This window comes from Protomyctophum parallelum, assembly GCF_964188405.1.
Source record: "Protomyctophum parallelum genome assembly, chromosome: 3".
Classification (NCBI taxonomy): domain Eukaryota; kingdom Metazoa; phylum Chordata; class Actinopteri; order Myctophiformes; family Myctophidae; genus Protomyctophum; species Protomyctophum parallelum.
The window spans coordinates 11076675-11092152 of NC_139698.1; the positions used below are offsets into that span (position 1 = coordinate 11076675).

The 15478-nt window shown below is 40.8% G+C and overlaps 1 protein-coding gene across 1 annotated transcript; it reads right to left on the reverse strand.

The window, feature by feature from the left end:
• Positions 1 to 252: 252 nt before the first annotated feature.
• Positions 253 to 15447, reverse strand: ttk (ttk protein kinase). The gene is made up of 25 exons (XM_083760983.1): positions 15344 to 15447; positions 14873 to 14957; positions 14405 to 14627; positions 14123 to 14229; positions 13883 to 14026; positions 13620 to 13722; positions 13092 to 13170; positions 12403 to 12506; positions 10929 to 11013; positions 10116 to 10230; positions 8464 to 8686; positions 7482 to 7588; positions 7006 to 7155; positions 6222 to 6394; positions 5875 to 6029; positions 5217 to 5337; positions 5001 to 5093; positions 4642 to 4799; positions 3848 to 3999; positions 3023 to 3147; positions 2850 to 2924; positions 2450 to 2626; positions 1053 to 1149; positions 622 to 707; positions 253 to 528 (listed from the first exon to the last, which is right to left on the reverse strand). Exons 2-25 carry the CDS (start codon positions 14955 to 14957, stop codon positions 454 to 456), a joined length of 3012 nt encoding a protein of 1003 aa, XP_083617109.1. The 5' UTR covers positions 15344 to 15447; the 3' UTR covers positions 253 to 453.
• Positions 15448 to 15478: the final 31 nt, after the last annotated feature.

Here is a 15478-nt window from a genome sequence, read left to right on the forward strand (position 1 = left end):
GCATTGATCACGCCTCCAGGTCTTTAGTTTACTCAAGTTAGGGAATAAGACCTGGTACTTAAGACACACAAAATACAGCCCTATAGCTTCTATGGGCTACTACTTATGTTAAGATCACTAGTTAAATAATACCATAGAAATAACAACTAATAGGCAAATAACGTAGGCATCCTTGTTTTTATTCCACAGTAAAAGTGGTTCCTGAATGTTGTAAAAAATAAAAGGTTCATTAGGATAAAATTATTATAACAATACTATAGTGTTACAAATAACATAGTGATATTGACTTGAAGAAATGGAACACCAGCATACATTATGACAAGAAAGCATTACATATTACATTTACATTACATATGATTAAATGCAAGATGTTATTTCAGCTCCCTCCAGGATGGGAGGGCAAATGGAAGACAATAGCTTGAAGTGGGGTTCAAAATGGGGAAGCATAGTTTTCTATGACTGATGACTTGACTTCACACACTCTGCAACATCCAGCTTCCTGCCACTGTTGCACATTCTTGCCAAGTTCTGTTAAGTGAGAATGTCGTAGAATAAGTCAAAGAAAAAGATCAGATATACTGTGTATATATAGTATATATATTTTTTGTTCCATCAACTTACACTAGCAGCTCTGACGATGCTGTTTGGAGACTGGAGGGCTGCGAGGTCGTTGAGTATTTTCTTAAGATCGCTGTTGTATAAATGTTCTGAAAGAGGAGAAAATCAGTTTAAGTAAGCTTGATTTATAGTTTATAGGACGCTGTCGCACACCAAAACAATACCCATTTTTATTAATCCTTTTTTTGCCTATTTAAATATAACCGATCTACAAGCTTACAACACATGGTGAATCGGCGATGTGATAAGTGAGCTTGTAAATTGGCCATTGCCATGACACGGCCTTATCTCAAAATACTTTGAAATGGGGGTCTGCGGCCAAATCAATTTAATTTGGGGGCATCCTCCATGACGTGAAAAAGTTTGAGAACCACTCAAATAAATGATGCAGTCAAGTATGTCAAATGTGAATGCAAGTGTTCTGTACTGTATACCTGGCTCAGGTGATGCCTGTGGTTGAAACTGGATATACGGATGGTCTAGAAGTTCAGCAATGGAAATCCGTTCTCTGGGATCTCTTACCAAGCATCTCTGGCAGAGTCAACCAGAAGATGAAATGTCATACAACAAACAACACCAGCTATTATCATTCTAATCTATACTGAAATATACACATCTGAAATAAACACATTTTTGGAGTGATTGATGGATCAGTGTGTAATCGTAGCAGAAGACTAACAATTTTGTGTGGAATGTTAATGAATACTTCAACTAGTAACAGAAGTGTTTCACAAGAACAATGTTGGCGAAACTAATAGATTGATAAAGAGGGTGACTGTGGCTCAGGAGGTAGAGCAGGTCGTCCAATGATCCCGGCTCCTCCTGTCTACATGTCGAAGTGTCCTTGGGCAAGACACTGAACCCCAAATTGCTCCCGATGTGCTGGTTGGTACCTTGCATGGCTTCCGCCGCAATCGGTGTATGAATGGGTGAATGTTATGCACAATCTATGTAAATATATATGTATATAAATGCACCATTTACCATTCACACACACAAAAAACAACTAGGCTGTGTGCAATGAGATGCATATATATATATAGTATATGCATAGATTTTAAACTATGACCCGAATTTCACTCTGCATGAGTTTCCCTTTCACCAGGCATTTAAGGCTTTCATGGCAGAGGTCACCGACCCATCAGATATAAGGATGTGCAAATAGCTGCTCTTGTACCTGAGGACGATCCTAATGGGTGGGTCCAAACCATAGACTGTAAAAAATATGGACAAAGCGTTCCCCGGGTCTAACATGGACGTAAAATGAAGCCAGTAATTCCTTGCACTGTAAGTCGCCATCTTTCTTGATCTGTTTGGGCCTAGCTGGCCCATTGGCTGGCTCCGTTTGGGCCCAGCTGGCCCATTGGCTGGCCCAGACAACGAGGCGGGACTTCCCCCCTTCTTCTCCGTTGGTTTTTATTTTGACTCGAGTGGGTGGGGACTCCCGATCATAGACTGTAACGGTAGCCATGCCCCTCAGAACATACGCGACTTTATGGTCATTTCTTTTATAAATGGGACCATAATTTTCCAAAAAGAATATTATGACATTAGAAATGAGACTTAAAACTAGTGACTGGAAGCAGAAAGTATTCATGACCATGTTTATTAAGGTAATACAGTCTAGGTGAAGTTGGGCCCAAATACATGGACTTCTATGGGGCTATGGGTTTTTTTGGGTCCAGTGACAGCCACAACAGGCCATTATATCAACTTTCAGGAAATCCAGATTTCCTCAGTGGCTTCACAAAATATCTGTCTGACTGCCCCTCTGGTCCAAACAGGCATTCTTTAAATGTACGTTCTTCTTAAATATATCAAAGACTCTCACCTTCAATACATCCAGCAGATCCTTCTCTGGAATGTCAGGGAATTCTATGTCAAATGTGGGATCCGTGATGGCGTGCAGCTTGTTTATCTGATTGGTGATGCTTTGGAATGGCGTCTTCCCATAGGTCATATAGTACAGAATGCATCCAAGAGACCACACGTCACCTTTAGGGCTGATCTGAGGACCGAAATATGAAATAAACACCACTTTAGATGAGTATTCTGTACTGGTTCTCAACGTTAACTGCAGGAAACCCCTAGGGGGTGGGTTTCAGAGAGCGAACAACTGGAACCAAATTCCAGTGGTGTAGATGAGGGTTCCAGAGATAAAACATTGAAAATTAAAGATTCATAACCAGCACTCTTTTCCAATTTCCAACTACGTTGTTGAATATGAGTACCTTGGAGCTTGCTTTCCCGTGTTTGGATGACGTGTAGCGTATAGCTTCAGGTGGCATATAGTTGATTGTTCCAACCTTGTTTGGAAAACAAGAAAATTTCGTTAATTGCATTACATATTACATTAACGGTGAAAACATAGGAAGTATTGATGTCATTATGATAAATCACTTACTTGAGAGTCTTTCATAATGCTTGTTACATCCGGCTGGATTTGGTTAGCTATGCCAAAATCAATCAACTTCAGGGAAGCATTCACTATGACAAAATTGGCTGGCTTTAAGTCGCTATGGACAATTCCTGTAAAGAACACAGAAGATACATAAAAATAATTGAATTAAGAATATTCTAATATATATATATATTTATACATAGAGATATATATGCTCACTATGGGGTCTACCTTTATACATGCTCTGTGTGTCAACGGTGGACTGTGGAATTATGTAGATGGATAGTTAAAAAATCACAACGTGAGTGGCGATCTTATTATCGTAAATCATCAATACATCATCTCATCAGAATTTGCGTCCTCGCCTTCGACTTTAATGTTTGTGTTTACAGGAACACTCAAAATTGTCCATTGTCAATGGCATTTTAATGTTTTGTAGGACAAAGTTTGTGCACACACACCAAAAGCTGGACATATCGCCCCTCAAAAATATGCCTACCGGTGACATCAAAGTCGTGATTTCAGACAAGATTTTACAGTTTTATTGATGGCAACAACGCCTTCTATTTCTACCTTACCCGGAAGAGAAAGGCCATTCACTTGGAATCCTTACCACTTACCACTGAAGTAATTGGTAAGCACAGCAGTGAAGCACATTTCTGAACAATTCACAGCCCACCTCAGAGTGAGCAGACAGAAATGCTTCTATCTTGAGCATTATTGAAGACCAATAATATGAAAATTAATTGGAAATAGGTGAAGTGTTCAAAGATGAACACAGGGAAAGAGAGAGCCAGAGAAAGAGCGGGAAGATGGAGAGATCCTGACCATGTTTATGGATGGTGCTTACTGCCTCCAACATGTTCTTCCAGTAATACTTCCTCTCTAGTTGGTTAACAGTCTTGCGTTTCTTCAGCCACGTGTTCAGGTCCAGGTTGCCACACTCCATCAGCATGTAGATGCAACTGTCTGTTATCTCACTGCAATTACAAGCACAACATGATTGTCATCAGGAATTATTTAAAAAAAAATCACATGGCATCCTTTAAGTATTCTATCTTTACTAGAGAGCTGGAGAGACAGGGAATCTCTGAAACTCCAATAATGTACCTAAAATATGGATTACATGGTGAAGCTGAACTGTCGAAGCATAGAGATCGGCTGCAATGCGAATTTCCATACAAGTGCAATATTTACCAGTATGCCAAATTGGCATTATGTCTGAAAGTGTAGCTTATATAGCGATTTGCTTTTACTTTACAAGCACAAGCAAAAAACAAAAAAACATCAATGTCACCGTAATGTCAATTATGCTTCTAAAGTAAACACTTGATTAATGTAAATCGCTCTGGATGCTAAATGCCTAAATTGTAATGTTTAATTGACATTTCATCGGTTTCCACAAATATGTACAGTGATAAAACAGTATCCGTAGTACCTCTGCTTTGTTACAAGATGGGGCACTTTTCTAAGATTCCATGTGGTCTCTTTGGTCACACAACGTACTGTTGTCCATGCACTCAAGCGTATGTTGAAAAATAGCATACCAATGCAGCATGCGGTACACGTTATATGTGATTTCTTGCACAACCCCATTGTGTTGTGTAGCGTGTACTACTCACTAGTCATACAGCTTTATGATCTGCTCGCTGTACTGCTGCAGATGGTTCAGATGTTCAATCTCATTCTTGTAACTTTCTACAGTCTGAGCGTCAGCCTCCTCCAGGTTCACTTGCTTCACAGCAAACAACTGTTTTTTGTGATCCAGAACCTGGTACACCTGAGAGAATAGAACAATAACAGGACGGAAATATAAGTGACCAAGAGATAGGAAGTGAAATAGAGAAATACCAAGTTGTGAATTCATTATGCATTAGGTTTCAACTTTCATTTAGAACTTTGTCATCTCCATATACTGAATATTTGGGGATATACTTTGGGTTGTAAAATAGCTCAAATCAGCTCATGAGAAATATCTCACCTTGCTAGAGCCGCCTCGTCCGATCATCTTCAGGACGAAGAACTGTTTGCCCTTAATGGTGATGGTTTCATTTGACAAAGCAGCGATGGAAGCCTAGAAAACAAATACACATATATTGTATGTGCTGCCATGTTCATCTCATAAGAAACTCAAAATGCCACTGCCAATTGCTATCAGCAACGATTTATTTCCGAGTCAAAATAAACTTGGATCTACCTGTGGGGTTTGGGTGCATGGCACCTGGTGGAGAGCTTTGGAGTGGCTCTGGGCAGGGCCAGATGTGAGTGCTGTAGAGGGAGTCACTGCAGGGTTTCTCTTAACAACTGGAGTGATGTAGCTGGGGACGGGAGGACACACACACAGTTCTAATGCCAGATTTACACTTCGTCAAGAAGTGCCAAATATAGCTGATCCACAAGATGCATCGTGACTTGTGAGCTTGATACAGTAATCATTGTTATAGAGTATCTTCAGTAGTAGAGGCCTCTTTACAAAACAGAACCTACATTTTCAGGAGGGGGGGTTGTAAAAGAGAGTACCGGTACCGGTACCCATTTATTCAAGTTTTCCATTTTCCATGTTGTCTGCTCATTGTGTTACCACTTCCAATTTCACTTGATTAATCTGTATCATGTGCAAGTACCCTCTCCTGATTTAATAAAATTGTCTGACATTTTCTTTTCTGTTTACTAAGAGCTGGGGGCCCCTGTTACTGAAGAGTGTATACAACAATGAGGACAATCAGAATATAGAGCTATTTCATACTTATTTAAACAAAAATAAATCACATACCCTAACCTTAATCAGATTATTTTACCCGTATATTTTCAATAGGTATCTTGTTAAAGTGAAATTCCTACCATCAGTGACTTACCTATTATTCCCATAGGGGTCTCTCATAGGGTTGTTAGGAGTCTGGTAAACCTGGTTTCTGACTGTGTTCAGTGTGGATGGCAGAGGGAGTGGAGTGGGCAGTGAATCCTGCCGGCATGGAGCAGGCCTGGCATCAGGAGGAGAAGTGTGCTTCTCCTAGGAAGAAAAACAATTGGGGGATTGTTTTGAGACTAAAATAGATATACACAATCTATTCAACTGTACAATTAATTGAAATGTTGCATGACTACGCTTCCAGAAACACAAAACCGAACAGGAGATCAAAACAACAACAGACGAACAGTGAAAGGTGTTTGGTTAACCTCCAACTAATGTACTGTATCAGACCTGTGAGGAAACATGTCGGCTGACAGCAGATGGTATCTTCCACTCTGATGAAGGCTCCTTGCTGACAGGTTGAGGTGGTAGTGCAGGGCGGGTGACAGGTACCCGACCAGGTGCCTGCACAGCATAGTTGCCTCCAGAAGCTGCTACACTCAGTGGCTCACTGGTCCGCATAGCTGCAATAAGGAAAGGTGGTAAGAATAAAGCTAATTATTATTTCTCTCTCTTTTTTAGATAAAAATCACTGCTTTTACATTTAACTACATAACATAAGCCCTATTTTATACTAATGTTGTTGTATGATGGTGATCTACACCTTCACAATGCTTTGCAAAGTTTGCATGTGATTCCTCAGTTTCTTTTGACCACTTGAACCACTAGTAGTATCCCTATTCTGGGGCATACATCCAGCAAAAAGAGCTGATCTACACGTTGTGTCCCAACACAACGTGCTGTGAGCTTATAGATCTGCCATTTTCGGAAATGTTGTGTAGGTCTCTAAACTAGGTCAGGAGGGGGCCTAGTATAGAGTGAGTGTGTTGCAGATTTCATACATAGACTTGATTAATCCATCAGTGTTGGATTCATGTTAAAGGAGTAGTTCAGTTTTAATCAATTACACACCCCATGAAGCCTAGAATTCATGGATATCTTTTTGATGTTGTCGTATTCCTACACCAATAATTTGATGACCAGTTGTGTTTCCGGTAGGAGACTCAAGGACTCTCCTTTGAGTGGTTAGAATGATCAGTCCACATTATTAACACTCAAAGCATGCGGAACTTACCTGCAGGGCTCTCCTCCCGATCAGTGAAGACCAACATTAGCTCTTTTTTCCCTGATTTAAGATTTGCCAGGGCTGTCTCCAGGAGCTCAACTGGCTTGGCTTTCAGTGTCACTGCTTTGTGTAAAATTGAGGTTGCTTTTCTCATGTTACCTATATATATGGGGCACAGGGAAGGAAAATGGAATGAAATAAGCAATTCAGCAGTTTTGAAACATTGGACAAGGTTTTACACGGGATACTATACTGTTCATGTCTACGGTCTACATGCCTTTTATAAGCGCATGCTGCCATACATACATGAAAATAGTACAAGATAATTAATTATGCAAAATGAACTCCATATGCCGTTGCTGGCCTGCGATATTAACAATGTAAATTATAATATAATACATTTGGATCTAAGCCACCAGTACCTGAATGGGGTCAATCGGCTGATATACGGGTATGTCAATGCAATAAAAGATGGGGTATCCTACCTTGCGAGACTTCAAACTGGGCATGTGCAACGTGAACAAAGGCTAGGCCTTTGCAGTGGGATCTTATAACGATGAAATGGTCTTCAGCTTCTTCTGAGTCTTCAATCCTACATAAGAAGACAGCTGTCAACCCCAGTCAAATACTCTTGTACAACAGAGAATATTACAAAGTGAGTTTAATGTCATAATCAGTTTAATAGAGAAAAAAGAATCCTGCACACTGTCTTCACTTGAGTTAGAATTATTGAGCAACGTTTTGGTCGTTCAGACCTTCATCAGGCATTGCCTGACCGACAGAAACATTGCTCAATAAATCTAACTCAAGTGAAGACAGTGTGCGGGATTCTTTTGTCCATTGTAGGTGTGCAGAAGGACTTTTTCTTATATCATCAGTTTAATGCAATCAGATAGGACATAGGATTTATGGGCTGTCAAGGCCAGAAAGTAGTCTTTTACCACTCAGTCAGTACTGTAGGTGTTCCCGCATAACTTCAGGGATGACGATGTCAGGCACATACCCTCTATAATCTATTCTATATAGACAATGTCTTGTATCTAATACTCGACAAGAGAGTAGAGTGCAGCCCTCCACCAAGCCCTAAAAGACTCTCCTCCCACAACTATTTATGGTTAGCCTGATGTGCTGCAGCTAGAGGAAAGACTAAGAGGTCAAGAGATACAGTCATTTGAAAACTAAAGGTTTGGCCTCATGGTGGCACTAGAGGTAAGGGTGACCAACATGTAAAAATTATTTGCTTGTGGGAGAATGAATGTGCACTACACAGCACATTTCATGGCAAACTGGCCATTACATTTCAAGATATGTTGATGGAGGGGGTGTAAACTTGGCCTCCTGGAGGTAATAAAATAAATGCAATAGAGGCATTGATTCAAATTAGATCAATAACATTCATCTCTCTAGGGATCACCTTCTTTCTCAAAAAGCCTGATTATGACAGACATATTTCCTATTCATACTCACCCCTTCAGTTCTGCGCTTCTGACCAACATCCTCACATAGCTCTCGTTCTTACTGTATTTTACCATTGGCAGTTTGGCAAATACTTTATCATAGAGGTCCTTGAGTTTATTCAGGAAGTTCAAGTCAGTGTGAGGGTTTCCCCTCTTCTCCAGATTCCAGAGATATCTCTGACATGACTCAGGAGAATATGAACTGATCATCTGGTTAAAAGTGGTTGTGGTATCTGCAAAAGACAACATAGTTTATGTAGATTAGATAAGCCAAGATCACAACAGATCAAACTAGAACTGCACTCTGTCGAGTGCATACTTGCTTGTTGCACACTAGTAGGCCATAAATGGCCAACTAGTGCGCAAGCAGAGCGCGCAAGTACTTTTGACCGTTGTAGGTGTAACTATTTGTTACCTACCTACTTTATGCATATAAACACCTAGTATTATTAAGTATGGTTCAAGTTTCTATCTATATAATGTCTTACGTCATCATTAAGAGCTAGTCATACATATACACACCACGTACTCTGGTCCCAGCAGATCAGGCACAGTTTGCTATTTTATTTTTACTGATTATTTATATAGTATACGTATGACTAGCTCTAAATGATGACGTAAGACATACGTATACATATACATATACTATATAGAGTATGTAGTTGTAAGTTGATTAGTGGTATACTGTGGTTACTTTGCGCCAAAAACCATGACAGCCGTCCCGCCATTTGATGTTTATGCAAGAAAACAGCAAATCTGTGCCTGGTTTGCTGGGACCAGATTACACAAATTACCATATTTATTACGTCATCATTGAGAGCTAGTCATACATATACACAACACGTACTCTGGTCCCAGCAGATCAGGCACAATTTGCAATTTTATTTTATACTGATTATGTATATAGTATACGTATGACTAGCTGTAAATGATGACGTAGGACATACGTATACATATACATATACTATATAGAGTGTGTAGTTGTAAGTTGATTAGCGGTATACTGTGGTTACTTTGCGCCAAAAACCGTGACAGCTGTCCCGCCATTTGATGTTTATGCAAGAAAACAGCAAATCTGTGCCTGGTTTGCTGGGACCAAACGACCACAAATGACCATATTTATTACGTCATCATTAAGAGCTAGTCATACACACCACGTACTCTGGTCCCAGCAGATCAGGCACAATTTGCTATTTTATTTTTACTGATTATGTATATAGTATACGTATGACTAGCTCTAAATGATGACGTAAGAAATATGGTCATTTGTGGTCGTTTGGTCCCAGCAAAACAGGCACAGATTTTATGTTTTTCTGCATAAACATCGAATGGCGGGACAGCTGTCACGGCGGAAGAGACCGGGAGAAATTATTACTTGCGCGCTCTGCTTGCGCAAGTAACAAGTAATAAGACTTTTACGAGGGTAACTAAGCAAATAGTACAGTTTTAACATCAGCAGGATAAATAGAGTAATATATAGGCTACAACAAAGTCGAGCATCACAGTAATAGTACAACTCAATGCATGGATGAGGAAATTAAAATGATATTCTAGTACAAAGGGACACTAGATTAAACTGCAGCATCTATTGTCCTCTACTCTGTCTTGTATCCACATGAATGTGTAAGAATATCTATAGGTTCTTTGTGGTCCATCCATTACCTTCCATTTTATCAGTGCCTCCCTTGTCCAGTCTGTGAAGCAGTGTGGTGGTAGAGTCCACCATTGCCTGGTCCTCGTCCACCCATGGCCGGGGGTCCGGACTGACATTTGGTGGCTGTGCACACAACATTTGACAGGCTTTATTTATTAGGTCATGGCTTGGTAAGAAAATGGGTGCTTACGATGTTTTTCATCATATAATCAGAAACCTTAAAAGGACCGGCATACCAGTCTAATTTTGCAGATATTGCATGTGTCTTGTCTTCAACATGTTGTGAGCATTAAAGGCCTATTCATAGTCTGTTTTTTCGGTGGTGAGGTGACCACCGCTCCGGTGGTGAGCTGACCACCGGAGCTGAAATAACGTTGAGCGGTGTTGAGTAAAAACAGAGAGAAGGGCTGGAGCGGTGGCGGTGGTTTGCTCTTCACCGCGGCTCGTGACTTCATGTTGTAGTTCGGTGGTCACCCCACCACCGAAAATCCAGACTATGTATAAGCCTTCAGTCTATGTAAGCACTCACTGCAGTGTATACGTAGTAGATCACAGCACAGGTTTTAGTACTACAACATTTATGTTATCTAGTCTAATTACTTACAAGAGCTGTAATTTTAGATTGCCTTGAAGAGGGGTCCTAATGACACCGTTTTGATAGAATTATTCAGTTATATTCTATATGGACAACACAAACAAAACTCTAAACATGTAAAGCAATTTTGGTGATAAAATGTCCCGGTTTATATGAATTATGTGGCCGACAAACAATGGTATGGTACTTAAAGCTAGTTTTCCATAACTAGTCAGTTTTTACTCACTTTAAGGTGGAAATCACCATCAGTGACAGTTTTCTTGGAGGATGACTGTGTGATCATGGCACTAGAACTGGGACCAGGTGTTTGCCTGAAACAGGATGAAACAAAATAAGTTTCATCTTACCTCATTAAAACCAGGAAAGTATCTGTGTCATTTCATATTTTTGCGTTGGCTATCCATATAGCAGATATACAAGATCAAAGTGCGTCACTGCTGTCTGCTATTTTTGAACATATTTGGAGAATCTTGAAAGTCTGAGAATTACTGATTTATAAGACATTCGTAGAATTAGCCTTAGGTCTTAATGGGTTAGGGTAATTCTACAAAACTGTCAGATTGTAAATCCTAAGGTACCATCAAGGCAATGTGCCATTGTAACTACCGGTAATAACGTGAAATTACAGGTACTTCAGATGTGTAAAATATTTATACATACACCTGAGAGAGATTTGCATTTAACGTAGATACTAGTTACTACCAGTGTGAGTTGCAGCAAATGCTCAAGAAAATACATCCTCTCACAATGCATTTGTGGCATATGCAGTGTTTCCTGCAGGAAAAAGCTTTGGCATGGTGCTGGGCACTGGGGGACCTTCTAGCGCGGCCATAGGCCACGCGTCGAAATTTTTGATTAATTAATTAATTAATTCGATTAATTAAATAGATTAATAAATTAAGATTAATTTGTATTATTGCTCTTGTATTGCTATTGGAGACACTGGGGAGGCACTGGGGGACACTGGGCAGGCACTGGGGAGGCACTCAGGGGAAGCACACTGGGGAGGCACTCAGGGGGACACTGGGGAGGCACTCAGGGGGACACTGGGGAGGCACTGAGGGGACACTGGGGAGACACTGGGGAGGCACTGGGGAGACACTGGGGAGACACTCAGGGGGACACTGGGAGGCACTGGGGAGGCACTGGGGAGACACTCAGGGGGACACTGGGGAGGCACTCAGGGGGACACTGGGAGGCACTGGGGAGACACTGGGGAGGCACTTTGGAGACACTGGGGAGGCACTCGGGGGGACACTGGGGAGACACTGGGGAGGCACTGGGCAGACACTGGGGAGGCACTGGGGAGAAACTGCAGCCACTGGGGAGACATTGAGGAGGCACTCAGGGGGACACTGGGGGGGCACTCAGGGGGACACTGGGGAGGCACTCAGGGGGACACTGGGGGGACACTGCGGAGGCACTCAGGGGTACACTGGGGAGGTACTGGGGAGCCACTGGGCAGACACTGGGGAGGCACTGGGCAGACAATGCAGGGCAGACACTGGGGTGGCACTGGGGAGGTACTGGACATTTCATATCACACACACACCATGATTCACTAGCCCCCTCAAAAAAAAAAATAATACAGCTTACAGCTTGGCATGGCGCGATTTATTTCAAGCATGGCGCAGCGCCATGCCAACAACATTGTGCGTGCAGGAAACCCTGATATGTAGGTCGTCATTGTAAACACATACCTAAAAACGCTTTTTGGGATGAATACATCCTCTTTCTTCTTCCCGTCACTGTCATCATCATCCGTTTCTGGGATGGAGAAGGGAAGTATGGGAACTCTCCCCGGCTACAAAGCAAAGTGTGAGAAGACAATTTTAAAAACGTATTATTAGCCTGATGTCACAATGAGGTAGAGATGTACTACCAATACCATTTTCGACCCGATCAGTGTGTAATTTAAACCAAATTAACCAATCTAGCACAGTGGTTTTCAAAGTGGGTTCCAGACCAGGGACAATTTGGGTTCCTTGAGGGCGTTCCAAATGAACCCTTACAGGTCTGAAACTCTGAGTTATGGTGGTCCTTAAAATTTGAAAAGTTTGACAACCACTGATCTAGGAATAAATCAAATCCATTAATAATAGTTAAAAGTGCAGCCAAGTTAGTAAAATCATAATGTGAATTGTACAGTACGAGATAAAACAGCAACATCAACTGAAGCATTCAAACATACAAAATTGATTGACTTTAAATTACACATCATCATCATGATGAATGAGATGGTATCGGAATGGCATAGAGCTAAGAGTGACAGACTCGCCGATACCAGCATTTTAGGCAGTATTGGCAGCTTTTCCCCCCGGATACTGGTATTGGTATCGGAACAACCCTAGAGAACATATCCAAGTTCAAATTGGAAGAAAACTCTCACCAAGCCAACAGCTCTTTTTTGAGGCCCGGTTCTCCAGCTTGGCAGCTGGTCATCTGACAATGCATTGAAGGGCTCTCTCCTGAGGAAACAGAAGACAGATGCAAAAATGCACTGATCAACCCATTTAGACTCAAGGCCGATTCTAAAAGAAACGCCTTCTAAATCCTAAACCTATGTTTTCTGAAAAACTGTCGGGTGGAAACCTCATATGTTCAAAACTGTAAATGTTCAGGATCCCAAATTCAAAGGTAGCAGATTTACAAGCTCCAAAGACGCCACTTTTCAAGCTTGCAGATCTGATACCTTTGATGATTTTGTGTGACGCTGTAGTATGATCAAGTACCATTATTATTATGATGATCAAGTAGAGCGTTAATTGACAAAAACAAAAACAAAGACAGAAGCAATATATACAGTAGTAGTAACAACTAAAATAACAGATGCTTGCCTGGATTTAAAGGTATGACAATTTATAAGAAAATTACAATAATACCCCATTTGAAATAGGAGAAATATGATTATTCTTACCCTGAACTGAAAATACCAGGGAGATGCAACTCGCCTGTCCCGTCTGAAATCCTGACCTTAGACTCAGAGCATTGCTTGGTAGAATCACACACCTTATTGTGGGCTAATTGGTAGAGAGAAAACATACAGATTCAAACTACAGATTCAAGTACACAGTTCTTCCTTTCTTAGTTAACTTTGTTTTCAAATGTGGTTTTATGATCTCTATATTAAAAATGAAAAAGCATCATTAGTCCTCATGATAAGAAGACATAAATTCTGACCTAGGGCGTTTTCCTTATCCTCAGAGCAGGCAAGTTGTGTCTTCCCTGTCTGGAGGTTGAGCAAGATAGCTTCCAGCAGTTCTTTTGGTTTAGCATCCTCTTCAATTGCCCTCTGCAAAATATGAATGGCTTTCTTTGTGTTGCCTGGCAAGATGAGACAGCAGACATTGAAACTTCAACAGTCACACAAAATAAGATTACCTTCAAAAGTACAACAAATTGTATTTTTTTAAATCTTACCATGGGAATGTTCAAACTCTGCATAGGAAATGTGGACAAATGCAAATTTGGGGCAGTGAGATCTTGCTAAATTGAAATTGGCTTCTGCTTCTTTGACGTCTTGGATTCTGATTGAAGGGGAGGGGGGGAAATAAATATGAAAAAGAAAGAAATTGTGTTTTGCAATGCTGATGTTGACACATTTCATTCTAGGGTCTACCTACACACTGCCAAACATTGTGTTAAAACTGACTACAAATAGCGGTGACTGCAGTCACGTGTAATTAATGATTAGTTACTCACGCTTTCAGCTCTGAAAATCTGACCAGCATCCTGGCATAGGTCTCGTTTTGACAGTGCTTTCCCAGTGGCATATTGGAGAACACTCTAGTATAAAAGTCAATGACCCTGCACAGATGCTTATGGTCTGTCTGAGGGTCACCTTTCTTCTCCAACTTCATCAGATATGTGAGACAAGCTTCAGGAGAGTTTTTGCTTATGACATTGTTCATGTTGCCAGTGTCATCTGTAAGAAAACAGTGGTGTCAGAAACATTTGTCAGGCTACAACCTGGTTCATTTTTGCTTTATTACTCCATCATAGATTTATTTTATCGATTATTAATTTCTGACATTTGTGTAATGTCAGACTCGATGACATCTATAATGAGTCTAGACAGAGCCACTGGGCTGATTTTTTGATTGATTGAAATATTTAACAGTTTGCAGAATTACAGTACATTTCAAGCACAAACTCAATACTGCATATTACCTTCGCTGAGAGATTGCCTTATTCTGTCGAGTTTTAGACGAAGTTTGTCGAGCTGTTGCTTCCTATCCGTCTCAAGTTCCTCCATCTGAAAATGGTAGAAGCCACTTTTACTTTGACGCTAAACAGTGAGTGCTATGCAGCGTGTCTCACTAGTTTAGTAAATAGCTAGTTCAACTATAACTTAACCATGTATCAAACATCATGAAATAGGTCATCCAGATTATCCCGATCTACTCAAACAAAGAGCTAACGCTACATTATCATTGGGGGTAAAGCCACGGTCTGAAACGAACCACAGTAGCTCTGTTAGCTCCAGTTACTGTTAGCAAAATAGCTCGCAACTATAATCTCAACGACAAATGGATCTAAACGGATTTAACGTAATACGTTATCTAAAAAAACACATCTGAAGATAAAAGTATTGATGCAACATCTTCACGGAAAGGACATTTGAACAAAAGTCCACCTCACCGTGTTTTTATTTTTCGCAAAATGTAAAATATGCGAACGGTTAAGTATGATATGATCTGTCCGTCTGTTTTTGTTTTAGCCGAGTCCCACTTTCAATTCAAAACGGCCACTTCCGCCTGCATTGTGATCTCATTG